The sequence below is a fragment of the Cheilinus undulatus genome, linkage group 22, assembly GCF_018320785.1.
Source record: "Cheilinus undulatus linkage group 22, ASM1832078v1, whole genome shotgun sequence".
NCBI lineage: Eukaryota > Metazoa > Chordata > Actinopteri > Labriformes > Labridae > Cheilinus > Cheilinus undulatus.
In genome coordinates, this window is record NC_054886.1 from 24,548,050 (window position 1) to 24,575,297 (window position 27,248).

At 38.0% G+C, this 27,248-nt stretch overlaps 1 protein-coding gene across 1 annotated transcript in view; it reads left to right on the forward strand.

The window, feature by feature from the left end:
* The first annotated feature begins 897 nt into the window (after positions 1-897).
* The window catches only part of actn3b (actinin alpha 3b), a 47,479-nt gene continuing 21,128 nt past the window's right edge, over positions 898-27,248 (forward strand). The window contains exon 1 of the mRNA XM_041779464.1: positions 898-1,280. Coding sequence (XP_041635398.1) covers positions 1,149-1,280 — 132 coding nt within the window. The 5' untranslated portion in view covers positions 898-1,148. The remainder of the gene's footprint in view (positions 1,281-27,248) is intronic.

Below are 27,248 nucleotides of genomic sequence, written 5' to 3' on the forward strand. Positions count from 1 at the left end.
CTGATTAATTATATTATAACTCATTCTAGTTTCCAAAGATACATCATTAAGGGTGACATAATAACGTGCCACCTCAAGAGGATAGCAATCTGCTCATGTCAAGGAAATTTGCTCCAGCACAAAGTCTAATGGGAGAATGGATGTTTGGGGAATTCAGTTGATGAATGTTAGATGGAATTTTTGCATCAACATGTTTACTGTGAATGACAAATCCTGATATAAATTCATATTATACTGTACAGTTGTGTATGCATATACATATGCATTTTAATATGTATTTCTTATAATGCAAGGCATTTTTCAGTCTGCATGCAAATCATAAATAAAGTCATTTTTTCCACAAGAAAGTGCCTCAGTCTCTGTCATTCTGTTTGTATATTTTCAAGTGGAAAATGAATAACGGCATAAATATTATTGTAGTGTGGGTTGTAAATTAAGCAGTCTAAGCTATGCAGCCTTTACCTGAGGCATTGCTTTCAGCAATGTGAAATAAGGTAGTTTGAGATACTGTCAGTTAAAACAGTACTTTTACAGGCTTGGAGCCCATTTGTCTGAAGTGAAGGCCATAGGCCTGTTCATTGTTGGTAGCTTTCCAAAACTCATGTAAAACTTATCATCAGATAATGAGATTTAATCATCAGGTCATGCTTTTTTGTAGAGGAGGAATGAATCTACACAGGCCTGGGTTCGCCGTTGAGATTCACTAACAGCAACAGGTGCATGGCACAAGCCATAAAAACCTCCCCTAGTGCGAGGGGGCGTAATTGACATCTCTCTTCCCCACTCAAAGGCCAGTTAACCCTGCCCCGTGGGACTCTACCCCGCCTTTTACACCTTTTTAGGGTCAGAACCTGATACCCAAGCTGTCGGTTCCCATACTTATTGGGGTGCGGTCACGTGTGCCACTTTTGACCAGGAAAGGAGCACCGGCCAGCAGGGTCTTCTGGTAGTGGGAGCACCACCTCCGCACAGGCACCTCGCACCAGTGGAGTCTGGTCTCTGCAGCCCCTAACCGTCTCTCTCCCCCCCGCTAGCGAGACCCCTCGTCTCAAGGAGGTTCTTGCCCTCACGGCGTCGTTTTAATCGCTGACAAGTTTTTCTTACTATAAGTTGAGGGGGACGCGAGAAGTCCTGACAGAGGCGGCACGATGACAGCTGTCGAACAAATCACATACAGCAACTCCTACACGATCCACCATGAAGAATCGTACATGACCCAAGAGGAGGACTGGGACAGGGACCTGCTGCTGGATCCTGCCTGGGAGAAGCAGCAGAGGAAGGTAGGGTTGGATCAGGAGGCTCTGAGAAGCGGGGTTGCGCTTGTGATGCCGTGCGTAATTACGCACAGATTGGCCCATGCCCTCGCGCATCCAAGGAGTATCTTTTTTATTTTCTTTTTAACACGACACCTTTTGTGCTCTTACACTTTAACTGTTTGTAGTCTTTAACAGTCAAACTTGAAATTAGGCATCTATGCCTTGGCTATCCTCGCACCTGGCACTTCAGTCCTGCTGGAAGCTGTGTGGGCAGATATTTTAGGCCGTGGCACTTTCTCAGTGTTGTCTTTCAGTTACCCCCATTTGCCTTGCGAAGACTGTCTAAATATAATACCCCCTGCAGTCTTTCGACTACATTTTTAATCAGATTTAATCATCACACTAAGATGAAATGGCGTGGACTAGTTTTTAAAAAATGGAAAGAGTGTTAAAAGGCAAATAGAAACTTAGCTACATAGCTGTTTAAAGTGAAAGATGAACAGCTAAGGCAGACAACTTAATAGCATAATTTAGTGTTTCCATTGACAATGATATACACCAGTTTCCGATTTTTCATCCTACTAATTAGCTTTTACTTTAATTGTTTAAATACAAGTTAAAACAAAGAAAAAATGTAAAAATATACTTTTTATCATGGAGCTAGCTTAAGGGAGGAATTAAGTAGTTGCCTTGCCGACCTGCTGGCCTTAATGCGCCCAGCGTGGTGATGGGAATTAGGCCTCTTGTTAGTGATCCGGATCATTTTGCTCAGCTCACCAAAAAGAGCCGACTCTTTAGCTCTCACATGGGCATACTTAAAACTCACATTCACAGAGTTAGCATGCTGATGTTTAACTTTTACAATATTTACCATTTTACCATCTAGTTTAAGTTTTAGCATGCTTACATTTTTTTAATTAGCATTTAACACTATTTGAATTAGAAGGGGTCTGTTATTTACATACATGCACAGAAATTTTAAAGAACATGTTCTCATGGCATTTCTGTTATCTATTACTGTATGCGTAAATAATTTATTTGGACTAGTGATGGGAATTTAGACTTTCATCAGTGATCCAGATCATTTGGCTCAGTTTACCAAGAAGAGCTGGCTCTTTCAGCGCTCAAACAGCTCTTGATTTGGATACCAGTTTGGCTGCATTTGACCCGCCAGATGTAGCAATGTCATAACATATGAATATCTGTGCTGATATTTAACTCCAATTATACTTAATCTTTAAAATTAAAAATGCAATTATTTTTCTAAATATACTGTCTCCTGTAAACACATTGCTGGTAACAATGTTACACCATCACGCTTGTGTTCCTAATGCATGGTGTGCCTGTGGTAGAGCAGTGTGGAGAGATTATCTCTACTAGTCAATCAAATAACACACAGGCACATAAATATAAACCAGTACAATTAATAATAGTGATATTAATAATAATGATAATGGTATTAAGAAAAGAAGTAATACTAGTAATATAAAACGGCTCCCACACAGGATCCGGATGTTTTTGTTCACGTAAAAGAATCAGCTCTTTGAACTGGTTCGTTCACGGACGGCCCATCACTAGCGCGCGGAGGACGAGCATAACAGGTGCGTTTAATGAGCTGCCAGAGCTAAGTCAACTAACATAAGTGACGTGCTCAGCTGCATTTCTGGGACAAAACAATGACTGCACAGGCTAATATAGTTTCACCATAAGTGTAAACGATTCCTAAAATGTTCTGCCAACCCCTTATGACCGTTATTCACAGTTATTTCTATCTCGGTTGGCTAGGTTAACGGCCGTTTCTGCTAGTCGCTGTGTCATGGCCGCCATGTTGGACAACCGTTATCAAAGAAACTAGCACAGCTCTTCTCCTCAACCAACTTATATTCCGAAGTACAAGGAACAGGTAGATAATTTTGTGTTTTTCGGAGATACTATGAAGTTAGAAATCTGTCAAAGTGCCTCACTTTATGATACTAAATTTCTTTAAAACACTTGCTCAGAAACCATTGCTCTAATAAGCTAGTTGGTTGGCTACTTAGCTAACATTTAGCCTAATCCCGACAAACGGGAGCTAGCAAGAATAAATTCTAACTTTACAGATGTTTTTCAGACATTTCACGGGTATATTTCTCTATTTCTCTAAAAATGAAAAAAGTATAAATATTTTGGCTGTAAAATGAGGAAAACTCATTTTAATTTGGGGTAAAATTATATTATAAATATGAATATTTGATTAATTTAGTGATATATGAAACAACAGTTTTTGGCATGTAAACAAATTAAACTAAGATGTTTTTTCATTGACAATATCTGTAGAAATAGCCTCGGAAACGGCAACTTTTACTGCAGAATTGGTTGAAAAAGAGCCACTAGTTAAGTTTGTTTTATCATTAGGTTAGATGATGTAAAGAAGAAATATGCATTTTGTACACTCTTAAAGCAGGTAAAACATTACTATTACTGGCTTTGTCTGCTCAAAAAGTTTGTTAAATCTGCTTATATTCTGTATGGTCTTCATGGAAAAGGATAATCTCTCATTTGGTCACCTGTTGGAGGAAAAAAATAACCTGTCAAATACTCTTTGTTGAGATCTATAATGATTTATACAAATGTAAGCATGCCTGGCTGTTTGTCTGTATATGTGAGCTCTGTGGTTTACTGGCGGCTGGTCCAGGGTGTACCCCGTCTCTTGCCAAGTGACAGCTGGGATCGGCTCCAAATGAGATAAGCATTATAGATAATGGAATGATGAATGGATGATTTATTCAATTTCATACTATTCTATTTTAGTCCATTCCAGACAGCTCTCCCATAGGACTGATCTACTTCTTTCTGTCTAAAAAAAGGTGCACTAATGTGGTTTAAGTATTGAATGTCCACAGTCACATATTCTTGAGACTATTCACAGATTATACATTGCATTTAACCTGCAGAATTGTTCTGCCAGCGCAAAATGTCCTGCTGCGTCTTGAGCCAGACCGCTGTGACAGGCTGAGAGACCTCAACAGATGGTAACGGGGAGAGAGAGAGAGAGAGAGAGAGAGAGAGGGAGCGAGATGGCAATCCTGGTAGATATACACCCCGGGTTGGTTTCACAGACCTACAAATAAACATCAAACTATAAATACTTTAAACTTGCTTGGCTCCATCTTTCCTCTCTCCCTCCTCCCCTGCCCGGTGCCTTCTTCTGCTTTCTTCTGTCATTTCCCCCAGTAAAGTTGAACACTTCCTTTAGCAGACATTTTTGAAATATGGCAAACTTTATCTTGTTTTCTTTCTAAACTTTATTTCTGTTTATTAATTTATTTACACAAGTCATTTTTCTAAATGTAAGGTGATATATAATAGACCTTGAAAAACCTCACACAGCTAAGCATACCCGCTCTCTTGAGTCTTCACCTCTCAACCTCCCCAGGGAGCAGGTCATCGTACTCCTTTGCTCTTCTTGGCATGCAAAATCTAGCTTAAGAAGCTGATATCAGTCCATAAATATAGCCGGTGCATCATTTTGCAATGAAATGAATACGAAAGGAAATCCTCACACCACCTGTCCTCTCTTCTATCCTTGAAATTTCAGTGGAAAAAGCTGCTCAACACTTGACTCACTAGTAAAATGTTTGTCAACACACTGTGAAGTGAATCTGATACTGGACATTAGAAATAGAACGTGCCTGAACTGTACATAGGCTTATATTTATCATGAAGCAGCTTTTTCCAATCGCTGGCTTAATGATTCATGGCTGGGTTTTATTTGATAGAAGTTGGCAAAAACAGTGTTAGATATTGGATCTAGCAGGGGCTGTCAAATGGAAAGAGATTCAGAAGAATTAGATTTGGCTGCAGGTTGTCTGAGATATTCTTTCAATTAAAGCATGTGTAATATTAGAGGTAAGACGGGCTGATTTAGACATGAGGCAAACAGGCCAGAGAGAGTCAGAAATGTGTTTCCATGAACTATCAAAGCGTATTGAAGTCTGCTAGGAGTAGTACACATCCATGAACAGAAATTATGTTTATAAAGAAGATTAATAGCAGTTTAAAGATAATCTCTCCCTGCAAATTACTGCACCAGACTTATCTCTAATACTGGAAACATAACTCTAAATTAAAACAGGATGTTAAGCTGAAGCATGCAGGTGCTTGGTACGTTTTTCATCCATTCATATTCAGCTCTATATTGTTTGGATAATTTTCTGTTCATATTAAGCGAAAATAAGAGAGAAATTCTCAATACAGCAGTGTGACTGAAGTCATCTACTATTTCACATAGTTTAACAGTTCAGCTGCTAAGTGACTAAGTGAATGACTAGCAAAGCTCATGCTAGTAATAATCTATAAATATGCATTACACAGGGTTATCAACAGCTCTATTGGCTCAGCTTACCCATTAGCAACAGGGTGAATACTTAAGGATAGGACAATGTCTCTTATACTATAGTTTACTTTACACTTGTTTCAGGGAGTTTAAGATAGTCATGCATTGGCTTTACTGTTGTGTATTATTGGTTTGCGCTTAGCTTTACAAGGTCGGATAGGGCTATAGAATTGAATGCCTTATCTTTATTTTTATGGCACCAGGTACAATGAAACAGAGTTAATAATCAACTAAGTGAAGTTAACAGTACTTTCAACAGATTGCGCAATGTCATATTCAAATGCCTAGAACAAATATAGTCTTGTAAGTGCAACAGAAACGAGGTAATCATGCCAACAAATGTGACTAAAGGAGCGACTTATTGTTGATTAAGTGATTATTTTCACGCAAGGCTTAGTAATTACATTTATTGGCTGGATTAACTGTAATCCTCATAAATCCTCTTCATGTAAACACTTTATTTCAAAGCTTATTTTTTTACTAAATTAGTTTCTAAACAGTATCAACAGTTTCCATAAATTGTTTGTGCAGGCTTTAAAATGATTCAGGTGTCACAAAGAGTAATGATTGTCACCTTTAATAATGATTTATTCAGTAATGTGATATTTACCCAGTCAGGCTAATGTAATGTGTCTCTGTGTGGCCGAGCAGAGACTTTACGGGGTCTAATTGAATCTATTCTTGTCTAATTACATTTTGCACTTTAACGAATCATAAGGTAGTTCAGCAGCCAGAGGAGGTCATTCATCTCACCTAGCACTCATCTTTCTTCATAATACCTGCCATTTTGGCAGTGATCAGCTTTTTAGACATCTTTTTCTTAACTAGATCCTTGCAATATGAAAACGTGGCTTGAATAATTTTGTTTTTCATTGAGGTCATATTGGGAAAAAAAGCTGTCAAAAAGAGAAAATATCTTACCAAGAGGCCCACAGAATTTTAATGTGGTCAACTAAACTTTGTAGAATTAAAGTTACATGTGAGGCTGTTTGCTTACAAATTGAGGTACCACAATAATGAAATTTCAGGATGTTATGTTAACAGTAAGGTCCCACTACAGTGTTGCACAAAAGTTTCTCTTGTGCAAGGTTGGATGTTTTCATCCAAGTCAGGTCTCTTGTAGGATCACATTTCATGATTAGATTAAAAAAGAGGTATTTCATTGAAGGTAGCAGGCCGCTGAGTGACTTCTTTCACCCTGTTTAGTCTTAACTTGAAGCAGTAGTAAGGAAATTGCAGAACTGATTAGTAATTCAACGCATTAGACTTGCTTCAGTACCTACTCCCAAGATGCACTGTTGAGAGAGATAGAGAACGAGAGAGAGACAGGGGGATCTTAGATTGCCTCCCATGATTCACTCAGTCAGGGTCATGTGATCCCAGTGCAGTAACAGTTACCCAGTTAAACTGATCTCTGGACCTCTCAGCATATTTGCATTTACCAGACCAGTGGAGCACACGCTGATATATTTGAGGGTTTAAAATGCAACCACCCTGCTATACTTTGTTGTGATTTTTTATCTTAATATTCACTATCTGAAACTATTTTCTACAACGACAAAGACAGGAATTAGAGGGGTAACTGGGCTGAAAAGACAAAGTTCTTTGAACATTCAATTTAGTTAAGTCAAATTTCCATTTTTCAAAAAGCAGTTGGGCAAAGAGACAAAATTAAAAGATCCTGTGTGCATGACATGCAGGCCTCATGGGAATGTTTAGGCTCATTTTATTCTTTGAATAAGAAAAATGATGGAATAATGACCATAGATATAATAATTTTATCTTATCATAAAGGTTATCATGATGCCAAACTTTTTAGCTTTGGTATGAAACAAGTGAAAATGAAACCATTTTGACAACACACAGAAAACACAGACACAGTATTGGGTAAATTCTTGTTTTAATGGATTAAAATTGCAATTGTGGTTTGAAATTAAACATATGTCGGCAGCATTTGGATGCCCAAACCTTGTCAACATTTTTGTTCTATGTTGGCGGTGTGCATGTGATTGGTTACAAGCTTTGATCCATTTTCTCTTCAACTCGTGCGTTGTGAAAGAGATTTCGTTTTTTTAAGTTTTGATGTGTTCCAATCCCACTGATTGTTAAAATAACAGATTGTAAAGTTTAAAAGCACATGGTGTCCAAGGTAGCAATAATTTTGACAACCTTACTCGCTGCAGCATTTTCCATCAGTTTGCTGTCCTACACAACAATCCATACACCATTTTTCCTAAATTTAAAGTTTGTTTCAGTTAAATTGAGTCAAACTAGCAGCATTAATTAGTGCGGTGCTCAGTATCTGTGTTGTGTGGTGCATGCGGAGAGAAGGTGTACGAGGGTTAAACGTAAGTGGAGAGGTGAGAGAGCTTGCAGTCAGATCAAATAGCAGTTGCTATTCCAGAAGCCGTGTCCATGTAGGGAGGCTTCTATAAACTGCTTTAGTGCCTGCACAGGAGCCCTAGGAGGCCGTAGGAAGGGCTGAGGAGTATGTATGTGTGTGAGCGTGTGCATATGTGTGACATATTCTTCATACGTTGTATTTTAAAAGTATGAAAGTGTGTTTCCTGTGAGCTTTGTGGGTGAGTTATAACGGGGATTGAGACACAGTTTGAAGACAGAGAAGTCCTCGAAGAGTGTTGTAATGCCGAAGGCAGACACATGATACAGAGTGGTGTCAGAATCTGCAGGGTGAAAGTACAAAATGATGATTGATGAGGCCATGAGAGCGGCCATCTTGATGTGATCAGAGCAGTCTTGTGGGGCTGTAAATAGAATAAAAGCTGGGATTAGCTGGAGAAAATTGCACAGTTGACTGTTGTTACTGTGAGTACAGATAAGTGTAGTTTTGTGTTTGTGAAGACAATCCAAAGTGCGCTAAAACTGGAGAATAAATTGATCTGCAGCCACATCAGTTAATTTCTTACTTGACTCTGGTGCTGAAAACAGATACATGGTTCTTTGAGGAAGCAGAAATCTACAAGCTGCCAGGCTTGTGACCCCAGTAACAAATGACACATAGAGGAAACATGGCTGGACACCAGCAAAATGTCATCCCAGGTCCAAAAGCTGTCGGACTCATGTTGCATTTAATGTCAGCCATTCACTTTGCTGTTGTAATGACACAAACTGAACATGTCTTTATGAAGCTAAGCTCATAATGTTAGGACTGAATGCTAGCTGCATGTGATGGATATTTTTAGGCAGGTGGTAGCAGAAGTTACAGTCGTCAGTTGGAAGTCTGCTGAGATGATGGGTCTCTTATAATAGGACTGAGGTCATGAAGATATCATTATGTGCTTTATAATGGCTTAAAAAGCTGCTGTGGTAAAGTGCTCTGCTAGCGTATAGCTATCAAGTCTTTTGGCTTTATCTTGCTTTAATACGCTAGTGTTAAGTACCTGTTTTTCATTTTCTTTGTAGCCAATGTATGACATGAGACGTTGCTACAGTTCGATTGAAACTTGTTCTTCTAGCTACAAAGTAGGGCTTCCTAGATGACGAAGCGTACAGCAGCAGTCACGTGGTCCCTTTTGGAGTCATTTCAGTTTCACAGTGTTTAAATGACAGTGAAATCAGAGTTGTTAAGAACATCTGTCTTGAGCTTTAAATAGCAGGTTTTGTGGTTTTCTAATGGACGAAGAAGTTGACTCACAAGGTCAACAGTGACTTGCTCTTTTGATCAAAGCTTCTGTCAGAAAGGAATTAGCTGACTCTAGATCTGCAAGGACAGTTTTGCCTCTTATTTCAGGGAAAGAACTTGCCTTCTGAAATTAGACACAACCCTCCTCCTCCCTCAACCCGTCCACCGTCTCAGCCAGCCGCACTCTCATAAATCCTCCACAACCACTTACACCAATTTATGTCTCCCGCGTCAGTCTCCTCAGCTCAGAGCTCATTAAATGACAAAAGACTCCACATGCTGCCGACTCCAACCATGAACCTGTTCACTCACCTTTATTCTCTGACATCGATCACGCAGTCAGTCAATTCATCTGTTGACTCGTGTAACAAGAAAGGAGCGCAATAGCAGTATTAGACAGAACACTGAGGACAAGGATGCTGACTGTGTGATTGTATGTGCAGTGCAAGCACAAAATCAGAGTTTATACATCAAATCTATGACAACTTGAAGTCACAGCTCTGTGAAGGGTTACTTAGGATCTTGTTGGCTAGTTTTAAGTGTCATATGTTATCAGAATTAGAAAAAGTATGTTATTCATTTTTCCCTTTTTTCATGAGTATGTTCTTATTAGTGTTTGCATTATAGCTCTAGAGAAGGCAATGTTGGCTTGTTGGTTAATATGCCATTTTTCCAAGCCATTCTTGGACTTTATTATTTTAATCCTTGACTGTTCCTTCATTATTCCTCCTACGACCCTACCTACACAGTTTTATGGAAACTATTAGATGTATTGTGTTGAGGAATTATTATATTTGAAGATATTCAAAAAAGAACTTTTCATAATTTGACCATCACCTTAAAAGTTCAGTCATAAGCCAAAGAATGTAAAAAATTAAATTTATTTTCAAAACATTCCCATGAGCCTAAACTTTAGTTATTATGCTCCATGTGTTGTTGCAAGTGTTTCTTGCCTCCTGTTCAGACAGATCTAAGAAGGTCTATCTGGGTCAGTTTGAGTTAGTAACACCCATTATGTGATGTGGTTTTAACTTAGTTCAGAAAGGTTCTAGGGGCTGATCTGTACCTCACACATTTCTTTAATCTGCTCTGTTGTAGTGTCCATACACATTATTTGTGCAAACAGTAATAGAAAACATAAATGTCATGAGAATGTATTATTTTCATCTCTGTATTTTTCTGTACATGTCAGGCCACTTCTGTTTCAAATAGTATTAAATGCTTGTTAAAAATGGAAGCATGCTAAAACTTTATGGCAAAAATGAAAAGCATTGTGCCATTTAAACATTAGCACGTTAGCTCTGTAAGTGCAAGTATGATAGTATGCCTGTTGAATTAGTTTGCTAAAAGCATCTCTTACATGACTATAAATGCCTAACTCAGAGGTTTGCCTCTAAGGTCACATAAAAACATATCCATCTACAGCATGTTCCTTAAATCATCTGCACTCTGAATTGTCAGGATGAACTTGATTAGCCAATTAAATGAAAGTTTGTACTAGAATTAGTGAAAGGAACCTGGCTGCAGACATCAGACATATGTAAACTTATGAGCTGACACATCTGTGTGTATGTGATAATCAGTAAGCGCTTGCACATTCACCAGCGGGGGCAGACTTACTGATATGTGAACTACACATGCAATCATGGGTGTCTGATGTCTGCAGCCAGGTGCCTCTTGAATTGGTAGATAGCATCTCATAGGAACAGAGGGGATTGGCATATAATTTTGATCATAAAAATGTAAATAATGTATGTTGGCTATCAACCACTTAACTAAACGAGTAACCACGTTCAGCACAGGCATGTGGACATAACCAGGCAAGGAGGACTGAAGGCGTTGGTGCTAGTCATGCTAATGTTCCATGCCACATTCACCAGGATGGCTAACATTACTGTATGATACACCACTAGTTGTACCAACTTTCAGGGATAGCTCTAAACCAGTGGTTGTCAACCTTTTCTTCCCCAAGGCACATCCAAGATCAAGCCAAAATTTTCAGGCACACCATATCCACATCCATACAAAATAGCTTCTTTAAAACATGTTACAGTAACTTAAGTTTTTGTATGGTTATAGGAATACTATATGGTTATGTGAACCACTGCTCTGAACAACACAAGATGAAACACACACTTAAGACACTGTACATTCATAGAACTGATAATTTTCATCTGAGACTTTTTGTTGCGTAATTTCTTGTTAAACTGAATTCATGCCAAACCTAGAACCAGAACGGATCTACAAAGTGAACTGTGACCTCAGAGAACCATTACAGTCCTACTAATTAGACCTCCAAGAATTCTCTGTGAGTTAGAATGACAACAAATTAGGAAAACAAAATGCCATTTCATTCATTACGATATAAAAAAAACGTGTTGTTGGGTCCTCTAAACTGTTACCAAGCCTTCACTGTTCTGTCCTTCCTGCTCATTTGTTGTCTTTTTGCCACAGATAAATCCCAAAAATTTTAAAGATGTGCTGCTGTGTTTCGTCCTTTCATTTCCTGTCAGTAGTCGTGACACCTGCACATGTTCACATTGACATTGACATAGCTGGAGCTCATCATTAAGGTGTTTTGGCAGGTACTTCTGGCAGGCCTCATCAGCCTGGTTGCACAGCAACCTGGAAGCGTGTGGTAGAGGAACACGATGTAAGACAGTGTAATGGAGCAGAACAGGACGGGATGTTTCCTTGCACCCAGCTGAAGCAATTAATGTGAGGACACAGACGGATGGATGTGTCAAAACAAGTGACTGACTGAACCAGGTTACCCATCCTTAGAAAATATTGTTCCGGGCTTGAGATGATGTGCTGCAGGACTGTCAGGCCCAGTATAGATCATTTTGTTTCTCAGCGGCACTCCTTTGTGTGTTGGTGGGCTTGTGTGCTCTGAATCAAAATCAGCTGTCTTTATTGAGGTGTTCACATTGAGATGCTGCAGGTGAAGTGTAAACAGCATGGTATTGTGGCATAAGAAGCCTAATATGGTGTTCTGTTTGTACAAAACTTGTCCTTAAATCTTTAAAACATCAACATTGTTCTCAGTGTCGGTAGGTGGAGGGCTGTTGTCTTTGATCACCTGTTCCACCTGTTCACTCACCAGCTGATGTCCCTCGAGCCCACAGTTTATCTCCCTGGCATCTGGCACAGGCTTAATACACACATACTCACACACTTTGACTATAAGAGGTGTCCTAGGCCTTTTATCCCCTAAACACCAACATAAATCCATGGGGTTTGGACTCGGGCCTTGCTCTGGAGGCCGACAGCAGTCCTGTTGTCAGCAGGGTTGCTGTTATATTAGCTCGTTAATCCTTTGTAGAGAAGAGAAGGAAAGATAGGCTGATAAATAGATGTTGTAGATTGATTGATTCATTTTTCAGCCTACTAAACATGTAACTGCTCTTTAAATACTATCCAATACTTAATGATAACCTTTTTTGTTCTTTTCACTTTGCACACACTAGGGCAGTGGTTTTCAAACTTTTTTCAGCCTAGGCACACCTAAGATCAAGTCAAAATGTCAAGGCCAACCATGCTCATATCCATGCCAACTAGCTTCTGTAAGATATGATGCTGATCTCACAGTGAAGATTCCACAGGAGATCTCACAGAAACTTTGTGATCAACGGTGACTGTGGGTTTTTCATTGGAGCCCCCCGATCGTCACTAATGTTGGCTTTCATGGCTTTCTTCTGATAGGACAGGAAAGTGGTCAGAATCAGAAACAGGGGTAGAGAGGGAAAACTAATGTAGAAAAAGATCCACAGGTCTGATTTGAACCTGGGCTACATGCTTCAAGGAAAAGCATATATTTATAGCACACAAAGTTGTTTATCTTCAGCTTTGGCACTTGATTCATGACCCAACCACTTAATTTGAAAACTTCAGTTCATGTTAACATTTTTTTGATAAGATGTAGTTTGAAGTCACTTTTATGAGCCTTTGGTAGCTATTTGGCTTTTTAGGACCAAATTGTGCCATCTGAAATGAATAAGAAGTAATATAGTAAGTACAAGCCAGGTGTGACATCACCAAATCTAATTTTAGACATGAGAAAGTTGGTGGGTTGCTCACAGTAGTCCTCCTGTGCTGTTTGCATAATCTTTGTTTATACATTATGGGGGATTGGAGATGATTTTTTTTGTGGCAAGACAGTTCAGTTTGACCTGTGAGAGGTTTTTGTTGGAGTGATGTGTGTTTATTGGGGTGGGGGTTGGCTCCTGGATCTTATGTCATTGTCCCAAATCGTCCCTGTGGCACCCAAGTTCAGGGCTCCAGGTCTGTTTAAGAGCAGAGTGAGAGCAGGTATTTAAAGCCCTCAAGAGGGAGAAGGAGGGGGGATTCGGGGGTGGGGGGGGGGGACTCTTAAATGTCTGCTTCACCTGTTGTGTGTTGTAACTCCTCTCTCCTTTCCCTCCCTCTGCTATAGTTCTGTCACTTTATAGACTGTTGAAACGGTTGTTTACAAGAGAGCTCTGACGCAAATCTTGATGTCAGACATGAGGTCAGAAAAGTAAACATGTGCGTGATATGAGTTACTGTACCTCTGTAGTCCCACAGAGCTCTCACCCTCCTGTATGTAGCATTTTTACCTCAGTGCTCTTTTGATGCAGAATAGTTCCTGATTTTGGTATTTTGAAACTAGTTGTTATTGTTCTACAGCATTCAACTACTAAAAACTCTCCTTTTCATTTCAGTATATTTTCATATTTTTAAACTAATACGATAGAAATGTTCAGAAATGTTTCAATTATTCACACAAGAACCAAAATACTTTAAATGTAGTCCGAGCTGTGTCTGTTCTTAATAGACTTACTTTTATGCATGTTGTTTGGGTTTATCTCAGTTATCACCGTTTTAAGTCTTGCTGATCTGTTTTTCAGGCTTTTATAGCGGTCTATGGATATCTGGATTACTGATAAAGGAAATCCCAGCTCATTCTCTACAAGCAGATTTTTAGTGAGTAGATTGGAGGTGGTCGTAGTGATAAACTTTGGTTGATGTACTCAACTCCTTTTTTCTTTGTACAGGATTTTGATACAAGGTCACACTCTATTACTTTACACAGAATCTCTTCTTTCCTTGTGATTTATTGATATTTACACTAAAGCTTGGATGAGAAGTGTTGACGATAGTGTTGTATGCACACTCGGAGCTGTACATGACTGCTCTTCAAATCTGTCACTAGTCTTATGGTTGAGTTCTTATGTAAGCACTGCAGCAGTGTTAGTTTTTCACACACTTTCAACTCACAAAACATGGAAAAATGACTTCATGTCAGCAGTTCTTGAAACTCTGCTGTTTTGATGTGAAACGTTCTTGACGTCTGTGTTTGAATACTGTTGACACTCTCCTCTTTGTGGAAAGCTCTGATGCATTGTTGTTAGATTTTTCCTGTGTTTGGATTTGATGTTTGCCGTTTTTACTGAAGTGAGGTGCACCATTGAATGTTTAGCTGTAGAGCAGTTTCACACCATCAGTCAGGACAGACGAGCAGATTATGCATTTTTCCTCCACTACATCTTATGACAGATGAACAGAGGCTGTTACTTTTCTTAGTCTGTTAGCTTTATTCAGTTCATTTCAGCCCACTCAGACTTTTCAATAGAATTTTTGAAATTTTGATATCAGAACCAGTAACAGGTCAATGATAACCTCTGTACACTCTTTAATGAGGATGTTGGTGAACAAAATGCTCAAACCACAGCAATCGCAGTAAAAAAACATGCATTTTTTGATATTGGACTTTCATTCAGAGGTCATTGCTTCAAATTTGCGTTTTCTGCTGTTCGTCACCAAATGTCAGCCATTTTCCCTTATTTGGCGTGAAAGGAACACTGTTGTTTATTTTAAAAAATCCATAAAAAATAAAGTTGCTCATTGATAATTCCTTTCAAGGAATAAAAAAAGTTTCATCTTTTGTTTTTTTACATTACAAACATAAGGGTGTTTCACTTGCCATGGCATTGAAAGAGTTAAATTCCTGGAAAAATTATTATAAAATCAAAATTTAATATCAATGATCAGGTCTGATTGTGACTGAAAAATTATTGCAACAAAAGCTTTTAAATTAAAAAAGTAGTATTAATGGTAGTAGTAATAGTATTTTATTGCTATTTATGTATGATGTCCATTTCTGGCCATGAATACTCTGAGTGGATCAATTTATTAAATCATTAAAATAATGATAATAATGCATTAAAATCAAAGTTGTTGCTCATTATAAACTTATTCAAGGCTGTGATCATTCCAAAAATTATTGAGTATTTGATATTTATTTTCAGGTCTGATCTTGATTTAAAAATTACTGCAACAACGTGAGAAAAAAAAATTGGCATATAGTATTTTTATTGCTCTTGTTCCATGCATCCAACCTTTTTTTCAACCAATTCATCGTGAATGCAGCACCCAGGTGTACATACCTTTAAGACCAGATGTGATGCTGGTGTGCTTCAACCTTCAAGACTTGATATGGTCAGCACATTTTGGCCTTTTTTTTTAAAAAATGCAAAATTGTTTGCTGAAATGTGTTTAAGAAGGCGGGTGGGATAAGTTCAAGCCTCTTAAGCATCCATGTGGAAAAGTTCATGGATGAAGTGAGCAGTGACAAAGACAATGGCTGACAACCTGAGGGACGGGCGCAACATTAAGTCAGACATCAGCAGTATTTGGACGACAAGAACAACACTGGCGAAAAGCCCAGATTGTGGTGTGACTGGAGACACTCTAGCCAAAGATAAGGGGCGTGTTTGAAGGGGATATTAATGATTTTGATATGATTGACTGATTATTTAAAAAAATATCAAACTTTGGGGACAGACAATTATTTACAGTTAAAGTCCAGACTTTAGGCTTTCAAATGTTCTTATTTCAGGTCTCTTTCTGCTGAGAAAGGTATTTTTGTAAAATGTCAGAGCAGTTTTTCAGAAAACCCTCAGGAGTTTTTTCAAACATAGATTTCAGAGGGTGTTATTTATGCAGCCTTAGGTCTTAATGAGTCGACAGAATATCTCTCTATCCTTTTTCTTAAACAATATACAGTGCTTAACAAATGTATTAGACCACCCTAACCCTAACCAAAGTAAGGTTTGTGCCATAGCTGCCCTAAATTAACAGCACTGGTAATTACCAAAATCATTTTTTATGTTTCTGCAATGGTTAATACACCAACATGTAGAGGCTCTTTAACCCAAATGATATTTTTAATGTTAAAATATAATTATTGTTGTTCTTAATGAATTTTCAAATTTACTAATTCACAAAAAAACTAAAAAAATAGTAAAGCACATTAATATTTCTTGATTAATATGTCAAATTATAGTTATTTACTTGCATTCCTGAACAGAAAAATGAGTTTCAGTGGTTGGATGTTATGCTTGAGTAATTTCTAACTTCTCAGGGAAGCTCAGTGAGTCGGCTCAAATTTGGGTGAATTCAGTTTGAAATTCCCATTCCTGTTCAAAATGGTAAAATGTGGAGAGCTCACTGAAAATGAAAGAGTCTGCATTAAAGCACCTCATGATGCTGGATGGTCTTTGAGACAAATATAACTGGTGGTCTAATAAATTTGTTAAGCACTGTATATATATTGCATTAGAGAGAGTTGTGCAAACTTTTGCAGCATACTGACATTTTTAATCAGACATCTATTTTTCAAGTGAAATTGAAACCTCATACTGAAAAATTCTAATTTATCTAGACAAGATGACATGAAAACATTCAGCCTCTGTGGTCTGTGTTTTTAATAACTCCTGACCTGTGGTTTGTTGACAGTTGGAACTTCTTTTATTGTGGAGGAAGAGATTGCATGTTTCCTTTTCTGACAGGAATGCGTGCTGAAGTGGTGTTGGTGTAAAGCCATGGTGCTTTTATTAATATCTGGCTTCAGGTTTGGCCTGATGCTGTAAATTAAACCATTTTGAGCCAGGACCTTCTTGTGAAAAAGATTTTGTATCTCACGATAAATGCCTCTTATAAGCTTCAAGGTAGATAAAACCATTTTGGTTTTTACTAAAAATGTGTTTTGAGTAGTTGAAATTTGCATTATTGACAATTATTGCCATACACCTTTAAATTTAACTCAACCTTAAATAATGCCAAATTTTAATCTCTTTATCATCAATCTGTGTCTGCAAACCTTTCTCTGTGATATTAATGCTCTCATGAATAACAGAGTAACCTTTTAAACAAAAGAGCATAGTGCTTTTATGTGATGCTATTATTATGAACATTGTGATTGCACGTGAATGGGCTGTGATTTGTTTATGCAGCATGTGTGTGTGTATGTGTGTGTCTCAGTCTGGGGAATGACTTCAGAACAGGTGTTTGTGTGACCGAGGTGGCTGTAGTGGACAGGTGTGAATGGAGTCAGCCATGTCAACCTTGCATGGGGACTATTTTTACACCAGCAGTGGGACATAAATACCTCTGTTAAATAAAGATGAGGCAATAATACCGAGTACATGTCAACTTGAAGAAAAATAGGGAACACATAAGACTCGGTTGATGTCTTAGATTAGACTGGGCCTAATTTGAAGATGCTATAAAAGTATCCCAGGTTTATCATTGGCTCAAATGATGATTTCTATGTTTAATGATGCATAAAGACATAACAGAAGAACCAGAAGAAGAGAATGAAATTGGAAACCCTCTGTCAGGGCTTTTAATGTAAGCTAACAAGACCCGAAAGAATGAGGTTATGGGCCTAATTTGAAGATGCTATAAAAGTATCCCAGGTTTATCATTGGCTCAAATGATGATTTCTATGTTTAATGATGCATGCTTTATCCAGTATGTAGATTCTTTTAAGATGACATAGAAATGGTGACTACGTAAAGGCCTATTGCAGAAAAAGCCTCTTGAAAAGCTCTGCTTATTGTTCTTTACATTGCATACTTCCTTTTTCCTAAGAACTGAATTCTGCAGCATGTAGGTGGAAAAAACACTTTGCATGTCAGATTTTAACGATTTAGGTTCTAAGAAGGGATCAGTGTTAATTTTCGCAGCCTTTTTTAAATGTAGTCTTAGTCTTAAGATTGAATGTTTTTAGTTTTAGTCATATTTTACTCATCTCTAACTTTTACACTTTAGTTCTAGTAGACAAAAAGATTGAAAATGTAATAGTCAAATTTTAGTCAATAAGTCCTCACATGTTGTCTTGCCTTTTAGTCAAGGCATTTACTTTCTTCCACATGGAAAAAGGTTGTGGACGTACATTTTTAGCTGACAAAATTAGCACTGGTAGGAATGTACTGTATCGGATATTTGCAGATATGCAATATACAGATATTTTATAACTTAATTTTAGCCAATACTGATATTGATGTTTAGATTCAGTTAGACGTAAAACTTCAGTTCTGAAATTACACAATTTAGAGTCTGAGGATTAACAAATTAACAAATTTCAGTCATTGAAACACACTTAAAAATGTAAGGTATGATGATAAAATGACATCACCTGTTGTAGGTATGTCCGTCCAGCATAAACTCTACTATTTACATGTTCATACGGTCAGTATTTTCAGCTGAAAATTTAAACGGACCTAAGTATTGACGGAAAGTTTAATAACTGCTGATACGATTATTTAATTATAAGCTAATATCTAACGATACCAATATCATGCCAATAATATTGTGCATCCCTAATTTGAAGCTAAATTAGTTATAAAAATATTCAAATTAATATTAATAAAATGAGTTTCTTTTTGTATTTTTATTTATAATTTGATTCCAAAGAGTCTGTAATTTCTGTAATAATTCTTAGAATATTACATTTTTACTTGTAAATTCCTGTGCTTTTATATAGAAGATCACCTTGCAAGGCTGATAGATTTGGGCAGAATTCATGTTTGTCATAAGGTATCAGAAACTCTTGTTCCTGATCTGAGAGTCAGTGGACCAATCAGCGTCTTTTGAGAACAAGGCTGTAGTGGGGGTAGTTAAGATTGACTGCGAGCCTGTAAACAATGGCAACTGGTGAAGCAATTAGCTTGGATGTAGCTATAGTGGCAGTTATTTATTTATCAAACTTAAAATTTCTTTATTATATCCTATGATATCTTTATTGTATCTTTATTTAAAAGAAGAAAAAAGAACTGTACTGAAAGCTTATCTTGGCAGAAAACATGTTTTTGCTCTTCTTCCAACAGCTTCAGCATGACTTTGATTCACCAAGAGGCTCCACTGATTGTTCAGCTCAGTTTATTTAGTTAACTGGGGGGCTGTACGTGCCCACTATGTCATATGCTTTGTTGCTCTGATTGGCTTGTGACAGAGAGCGTGGTTGCCCTGACAGATGTGAAATATTTTCTTTGTATTGGAGTTCTGGAACAGTCTGTCTGGCAGTTCAGGTTAATGTAAATATACTGCCTAATTCTCAGTGATATACAAACTTTTTTGGGACATTTACTACTTTAATTTCTAAAATTCAGCAAGATTCTTGTAATATATCCTCCTATCACTAGCTCTTTAAAAAAATTACACTGAAATTAAACTAATCATGGTGTGCTACCATCCTCCACAGTTGCCTTGTGTCAGAAGGTATGTAAATAAGCACAGAATCTTTGATTCATCATAAAGCTGAGCAGAAAAAAAGAGAACTTAAGATGACAGAATACAAGCCTGATCAGTATGCAAGATAAATTCAGACAAACACTCCAGCAGCATATTTCCCTAATTAAATCATCCATCCCTGATTGAGGGTGCTAATTAGGCAAATCAGCTACTAGAGACGTCTGTAATTAAATCAAACCCTCCTCTATGGCAAAGGACTGGACACCAGTGAGGGAAATGGCAAAGAGGTTAGGAGTAAATGAAGACGGTCCTGCAGGTTTATATAATTATCTGTCTCTTGTCAGCAGAAGTGTGAAGTCTGAGTTTTATTTCTGTGTCAAAGGCTGAGAAACTGAGCTCTGAGAGTGTAAGGAACACCTTGACACAGCAGTCCTCCTTCTTTGCTAATAATCAGGTCGCTGTGTGCATGCGTGTCTGTAATGGGCTGGACTGGCACCACAGAGGGCTGGAGCTACTTACCTGTAATAATGATTCAAGACAGGAAGACCACAGGAGGCCGTTTTGTGCCTACACACTGTGGCAGAAGTTATCACAGGTTAGACATGATATGATCCCTGCTGAGTCAGTATCCAGTCAAGGAGTAGTGAAGCCTTGACTGTGCAGTGAAAAATAAAACACATAAGAGAAGCTAATCAAGCGAAGACCAATTTTTTCCATTAAACTAAACACTTTAAAAGAAATACTTATCTTACAATTGGTTGGTGTTTCATGATGCCAAAATGTAGATATCGATGGTGTTTTGATAAAACATCAACCACATTGTGTAAGGATACACTGACTGTAAAAATGAGAGCCAATGATATACCAGTCTGATTGATACCTGTGTTTTTTTTGTCCATATCTCTTTTGGTATAATACTCCCAGTTTGCCAGTGTTTAACTTATGTTTTACCATGAAAACAAGATAGCACTACAATAGTTTGCTTCTTCTTCTCAGTAAAATATCTCTTCTTCAATTTAGTTAGCTCTGGATGCTGTCTTTAAACTGACTCTTGTTTTTTAGCCACATCACTGCCAATGGCCAACAGGGCTGATATTGTCCAGTACTGATCTTGAAATGATGCATCCCTCATATGTATCCTGTTTGGATACCACGGCAAAGCCCAGGAACCCTATAATGAGTTGTATTGCAATTGCAGGAAAACTTCTGCACTCTGTATTGCTCAAAATCATTGGCAACATTTGTTTTTGTGCAATTTGTGTGCAAGAGTTTGCATGAATTTATTTCTCTCCTGCACCTGTCTTATGAAGTAGATGCAGTTTTTTAGAGCTTCTGTACCCCTTAATACTATTGATCACTAAAAAAGAAAAATACTGCAAAGTTTTAAAACATGAGGTATCAAACTATCGAACATTTATAGCTTAGTAGATCCACACAAAGCTTTTTTTCTCTTGAGCACCTCATTCTCATAAATCTTTTAGAATCAGAAGTTTAAATTATCATGACTCCAAACCAAAACACCTTTGTGCGTAGCATGAGAAGAAAAAAAAACCGTATATAACAACTTTTGAAATAACTGGTACATTTTGCTAGTAAACCCTTGAATTAGAAATACGCCATGCTTTCATTGTAAATGATTTTGCTTTGATATGCCACTTAAAGATGACATACCATACCCATTCGTCCATGTTGTAGCACAGTTCCCTGTGGTCTAAACGAACATGCTTTGGTCAAAATATAATACAACTCAAGCTCCAGAGTAGTATTTTTGATGCTGCCTCTCTCACAGTGCTTTTATTTTGGTGAGTGTCTCTTTAAACTCACATTTCTTTTCAGTGGGGTGTGAAAACACAAGTACAGCTGTGTGCTTCCATGGCTGTGGGTGGAGATACCAGGTGAAGGGCTGGTTAGTGCTGCATGGTCTTGTAATATTGTGCAGTTGTGGTTATGCAAGTTGCGATCTCGATTTGATACATAAGTGGCACCATGAGTCCACTTGCTTGGTTATCAAGGGAAATGCAGAGAAAAGTAGTTTTGAGGCATGTATTTCTCATCTCAAATCATACAAATATTAAGTAGCATAGACAAATTTAAAATCAGAAGTTTTTACAATCAAAATAACTAAATATTAAAAAAGTGTTTCCTTTTTTAAAATAAAGGTACTTCTACAAAGGGCAGCAGTACTACTTAATACAAAAATGATCGCTGCCTTTTATGAGATTATGTAATTTCATAGTCCGACATCCTGATTGCAAATAGATGAATTGTGCAGAACTAGGGCTAGTATTATAATAATGGCTCATTGTGATGCCACAGTGTGCACAGATCCTGAACAGACCATCAGATTTCATGTTTTCAGACAGAAGTGAAAGTCAAAAAGACTCATTTCACATTTTGTGGGACAGTAGATACACCATATACACAAAAACTTAAAAGTGTTTTTTTTATATGTCCCCTTGAAATTCTTCCATAAATATTTCCAGTTAATAGATTAAGTCACTCTTTCTGTTCTGTTATTACACTTGCTGGACAAAGCAGTTTGTCCCAAGTTTGTAAATATTATGGACCCAGTGCTTTAGCTTTCTTTAAACCCTCCCCAACAGCTAAAATATGTTATTGAAAAAAAACCTTGAACCAATTTATTAGCTAACTAACTGACTAGTTAATTGTGTTTCTGGATCTTCTATTTATATTTTTTGTGATAGCTGAAAGAGTCAAATGGCTTAAACTCTTATTTTCTGTTTGTAAAAGCACCAGTGTGCACAGTATTACTATCTTCCACCTAAAGATATTCTTGAACCAACTCTGTGCTTTGCAGAGGTAAATATGGTGCATATTGATCAGGTCTGTTGCCCGTTGCCTCCCCTCTGAGGGCGCCCACTGTAACTCCACACAGTGCTATGTTTGCATCAGCTCTTTGACAGACAGCCGAGCTCGCTGACAATATTAAGGGCTCGGAGCCTCTGTGTGTGTGTGGGATCGTGTGTGTATGTGCATGTCAGCTGTATTGAGGGTCAGCAGCCCTGATTCCCCCTTAGAGGATAGTGAGTGGGAGGGGGTTGCAGTTATGACAGGCATTCAGCTGGTCCACTGTGACCTCATTTTACAGGAAGGACCTGTAAAAAGGCCGAGCAGAGCCAGGCCAGACCAACAGGTGTGGGAAGACAGAGGAGAGGAGGGTGAGGGGGGTGATGTTGGGATGGAGGGTGACTTCATGCTGGTGGACTCTGCAGACCACCACAGGCATTAAAACAAACCCACAGATGACATAACCAAGCATTACAAGCAGAGGGGTTGTAATAATAGCTTTCACAGGTATGTCAGATAATTGTTTTTCTATCCTGCGGTGCTCTGTTCAGTATTTTGGTTTAATGAATCCAAACCGTGTTTGTATATTTAGCTCTATTAGATTATCCTTTATTTCAATTACTGCCAGTTAGCCTTGTAACAGTCTTCCTTTGATGTTGGCGAGCCCTCACCCCTCTCATCTTCCCCACACTTTCTCCAGTTATTATTTTATGCACGTCACCCTCCTCAATCCATTCCTTCCCCTTTCTTCTCCCCTCCTCCCCCTCCTCCTCTTTCTTCCTCTCCATCTTGGACTCTTACAGTTCACCTCAGGAATCCTGCCTTCTCAGCTGTCCGCTGGTGTCCCATAGCAACCCAATTTAGCCTCCTTACCCCCCCTCCACTTTTTGGTCTTTTCCCCTCCTCTTCTACCTAATTTAGCCCCCACCTCCCCCCTCCCCGCTCCTCCAGCTCTCCCCCTCCTCCTCCCACCTTCCTTCCCTCCTTTACACACCTTACCGTCCCCTCTCTGCCTTGTCCCGGTGGCCTGTACGTGCTGGATTAGGAGCCTGTCTAAATTTGGTCATGCATGGCAAAAGAGACAAGCACCTGCTGGGACCCCGGCTGGTTGGACAGGCGGCCTCTTTTCCTCTCCAGACCCGTACATCAAATTACACCAGGGCCTGGGCATTCCTGTCACTCCTCTCAGTTCTCCTCTTGGCTGCCCCGCTCTTTCTCTTCCCACAACTGTCTCTCTGTCTCTGCTCTTTAAACACAGCTTTGCTCAAGTTATCGTTTAAGGAAGTCTGTTGTATTTTATGTCCAAATGTTGAGTTGTGTTTTTGTGAGGAAGTACAATTCAGTTGTTGTTTTTGAAAAGGGAGAACACATAAGAACCGATTCCTCACTGTAAAGAAATTTAATGATGAGAAAAGTACTTTATTCCAAAGTATCATGGGCAAAATGAACTACTAGGACAAATAACATTTTATGGCTGTTTCAAGAGGAATTGATTATTACCTGTATAGAAATGTTATTTAGAAAGACATTATCTGTATGTACATATATTTATACATTAAGGACAAGTTTATCCATTTAACACTGCTGAGATTTAAGACCAGTGCTCTACATAGGGTTAAATACCATTAGAAGAATAACCATCTGAGAAAAAGAGCAGATTATTGATACTGTTAGAATTAGAATTTTTTTATGAAATAGAACAATATTATTATTTTTTTATTATTATTTAATTCCAGCAAAGTAATTGGTGTGCTTTTTGAACAAGATATTCCTCTAGATATAGAAGTAGAAATTCATAAAAAAAGACTATTAAGTAAAGTACAAAACTCTCATAATTAGTAATTCTCCAATGCATTAGTTCAGCTTCAGTATCAGTTGTATCAGCCTTGTTGACATACAGACACATCAAACAGTGTGGTGTGAACAGATTCCAGTAGCATAATTGTATCTGTTGTGTAGGACTACTTTTAATGGTGGCATGTATGTACCCTTCTAAGCTCAACTGCTCATTTAGAAAAAAGGTTGTTGTTTTTTTTTACACAGACAAAATTGAGTCCTTGGACAAACACCTAATAGTAATGGCAATTAGCTTTTCCCATTTAAACACCGGTATTGGACTTGATTTTCACCATTGTTGCATTTCTACTCATAATTATCCTCTATTGTATACCAACTTCCCTGAAAATATTAGGTTAGCATTGCATGATAAAGCACAATAGAAGCTGTTCCATAACTCTTACTCAGTAGAGGTGCAATGATTCCTGCCATTTCAGATTCTACTGTGTAAACACTTGCTTTTTTTTTCTAATCAGCAATGAGGAGGCTTTAGTCTTTGGACTTTTGCTTTAAAGAAAGAATCAATGTAAAGATGTCACTTTTCTCTTTAGTTTTTAGCTTTCTTATATTGTTTGGATCATGACAATAAACTTCTTCAATTAACCTGGAAAATCTTTATAAACTGCATTACTTCTTTGCTTCTTTCAAAAAAAATTAATGGCACCTCAGTGTTTCCCAAAGAAGGATACTGTACTTAGGCACTAGCGGAGGCAGAGGGGCTCACCCCCCCTCATTTTGTAGGTTTATTTGTCTCTCTGCTTTTTTGACTGGATGAATCAGCAGTACACTGCGTAAAGATGTGCAAATAACGTGACTCTCCTTTTGAAATTTTTTAAATCTCTAGTCACAGCAGGTGAGTTTTGTGTAAGAGGTCTTGATATTGATGAGGATGCAACAACCATATAATCAATCAACCCATCAATCAATCAGTTTTTTATTTATATAGCTCCAATTAATGACCAAAGTTTTCTGCAGACACTTCACAAAGAGGGCAGGTCTAGGTCCTACTCCTTGATGCATTATTACAAAGACCCAACTCTAATCACCATGAGCTCAGCACTAGCAGCATTTAGCATTGTAATAGTGGCGAGGAAAACCTTCAATTTAACACACCAGAACCAGACTCAGGTTAACAGCCATCTGCCGAAGCTGGGGGTTGGGGTAGGTGAGAAAGAGATAAGAGAAATAACAAAATAACAAATGGTAGAAACATTTATGGCAGTTATGGCTATAAACTTATCACCCATGTTGATTGATATGGCTTTATGATGTCAGTAATGATGGTAATAATATGTAAAGAACTATCATAGCAGATCTATCAGCCATCTATCATCTTATCCATCCAACATTTTATCTATCAGTGCAGTAGTCCAGGATGAAAATGGCAGCAAGAGGCTGTAGGAAATATTTCAATGAGGGGATATGAAACTTTAAATTAAATACTAGATGCTGCTCCTCTAACAGTGCATTTAGTGGAAGGATGTACTAATGGACATCTCTTTATCGTGCATGATTTTAATTATTTATTTTTTAAAAAGAAGGGAAAAATGGTTAGCAGATATATTTAGTTGGCTTTGAATGTGTGGGAAACACTGTATTTCCACTGAGCTATTAATGTTTTTGTTGTTTAAGTATACAATGGGTGCTCATGAGGTGATGTGACACATGGCTCATAATAATGACAGTATCATGACAAAGCAATCTGTGAGTATTGAAACATTGTGGGGCACTCTTAGATTGATAATTAACAGTAGCTGATTAATTGCTGAATTTCAGAGACCTTTAATAAAGGTCAAATGCTGGATTAATTTTTTTTGTGTATTTTTGTGCCGGTGTCACCTCTTTTCTCATCTCTTAACTTCTTTTCACTGTGGTCTGACATTTTTCTGCTGTCTTCTTTTTATTTCTGCCGTTTACATCACCCTTGGCTTATTAATCTGTACTCCTGTTACCCCCATTATGAAGATGCAGATTGTAAAAATGAGGGCCAATACAGATGTTTTAATTAACAACTTAACCAGTGCTGATGCTGAGACTGATGTTTTTGAATACTTCTTTTTGGTGTAACACTCCTATTATGTCAAAACTTTAATTCACATTTGACCATGAAATCAGATCAGAGTTCATCTAAGAGGTCACGTTTTTCAGCACTGTAAAAAACCCTCTTACTTAATTCAGCAGCTAGCTATACCAGATCCCAGCATAACATTGATTCAACACAGCTCATACTACATTGACAACTGATAACTATTAATGACTAATGATTTGGCTGATGGCTGATTTTTGTAAACAGGGCCTATGTCAGCTGACTCCACTGATACATCTGTACATCCCTACCTCATTAATGTCTTAAGCACCACTGTGAGGAGTCATGAAGTGGTGGAATGTGAGTCAAACTGGTGGCAAACCTACTTAGAATTAAAAATATCAATAAATAGTACCAGTAACTTATCAGTGATGATTAATGATAACATTAATTGTCTATATTGAGATTTTTCTCAACCCAGACAGTCAGCAAAAGTTTCTATAACAATTTCAACAAGTTGACTAAAATTTCTGGAATTTGTGGTTTTTCCATACAACGATCCAAATACTATTTGCTGATGCTTACAAATGGAGGTGACCATAAAATAAGCAGGAGGGAGACACAGGAGGAAGGTCAGGTTCAGTGTTTGCTATGGCCTAACCAAATGATCCTTCAGTTTGTGTAGATATGTGCAGATTCTCCCTGCAAGGAGAGTTTTTCTGTTGCACTTTTTCCTCTTCTTTTCTCCTCTGTCAGTCAGTTATTGGTATGGTTTCTTTCTGTCAA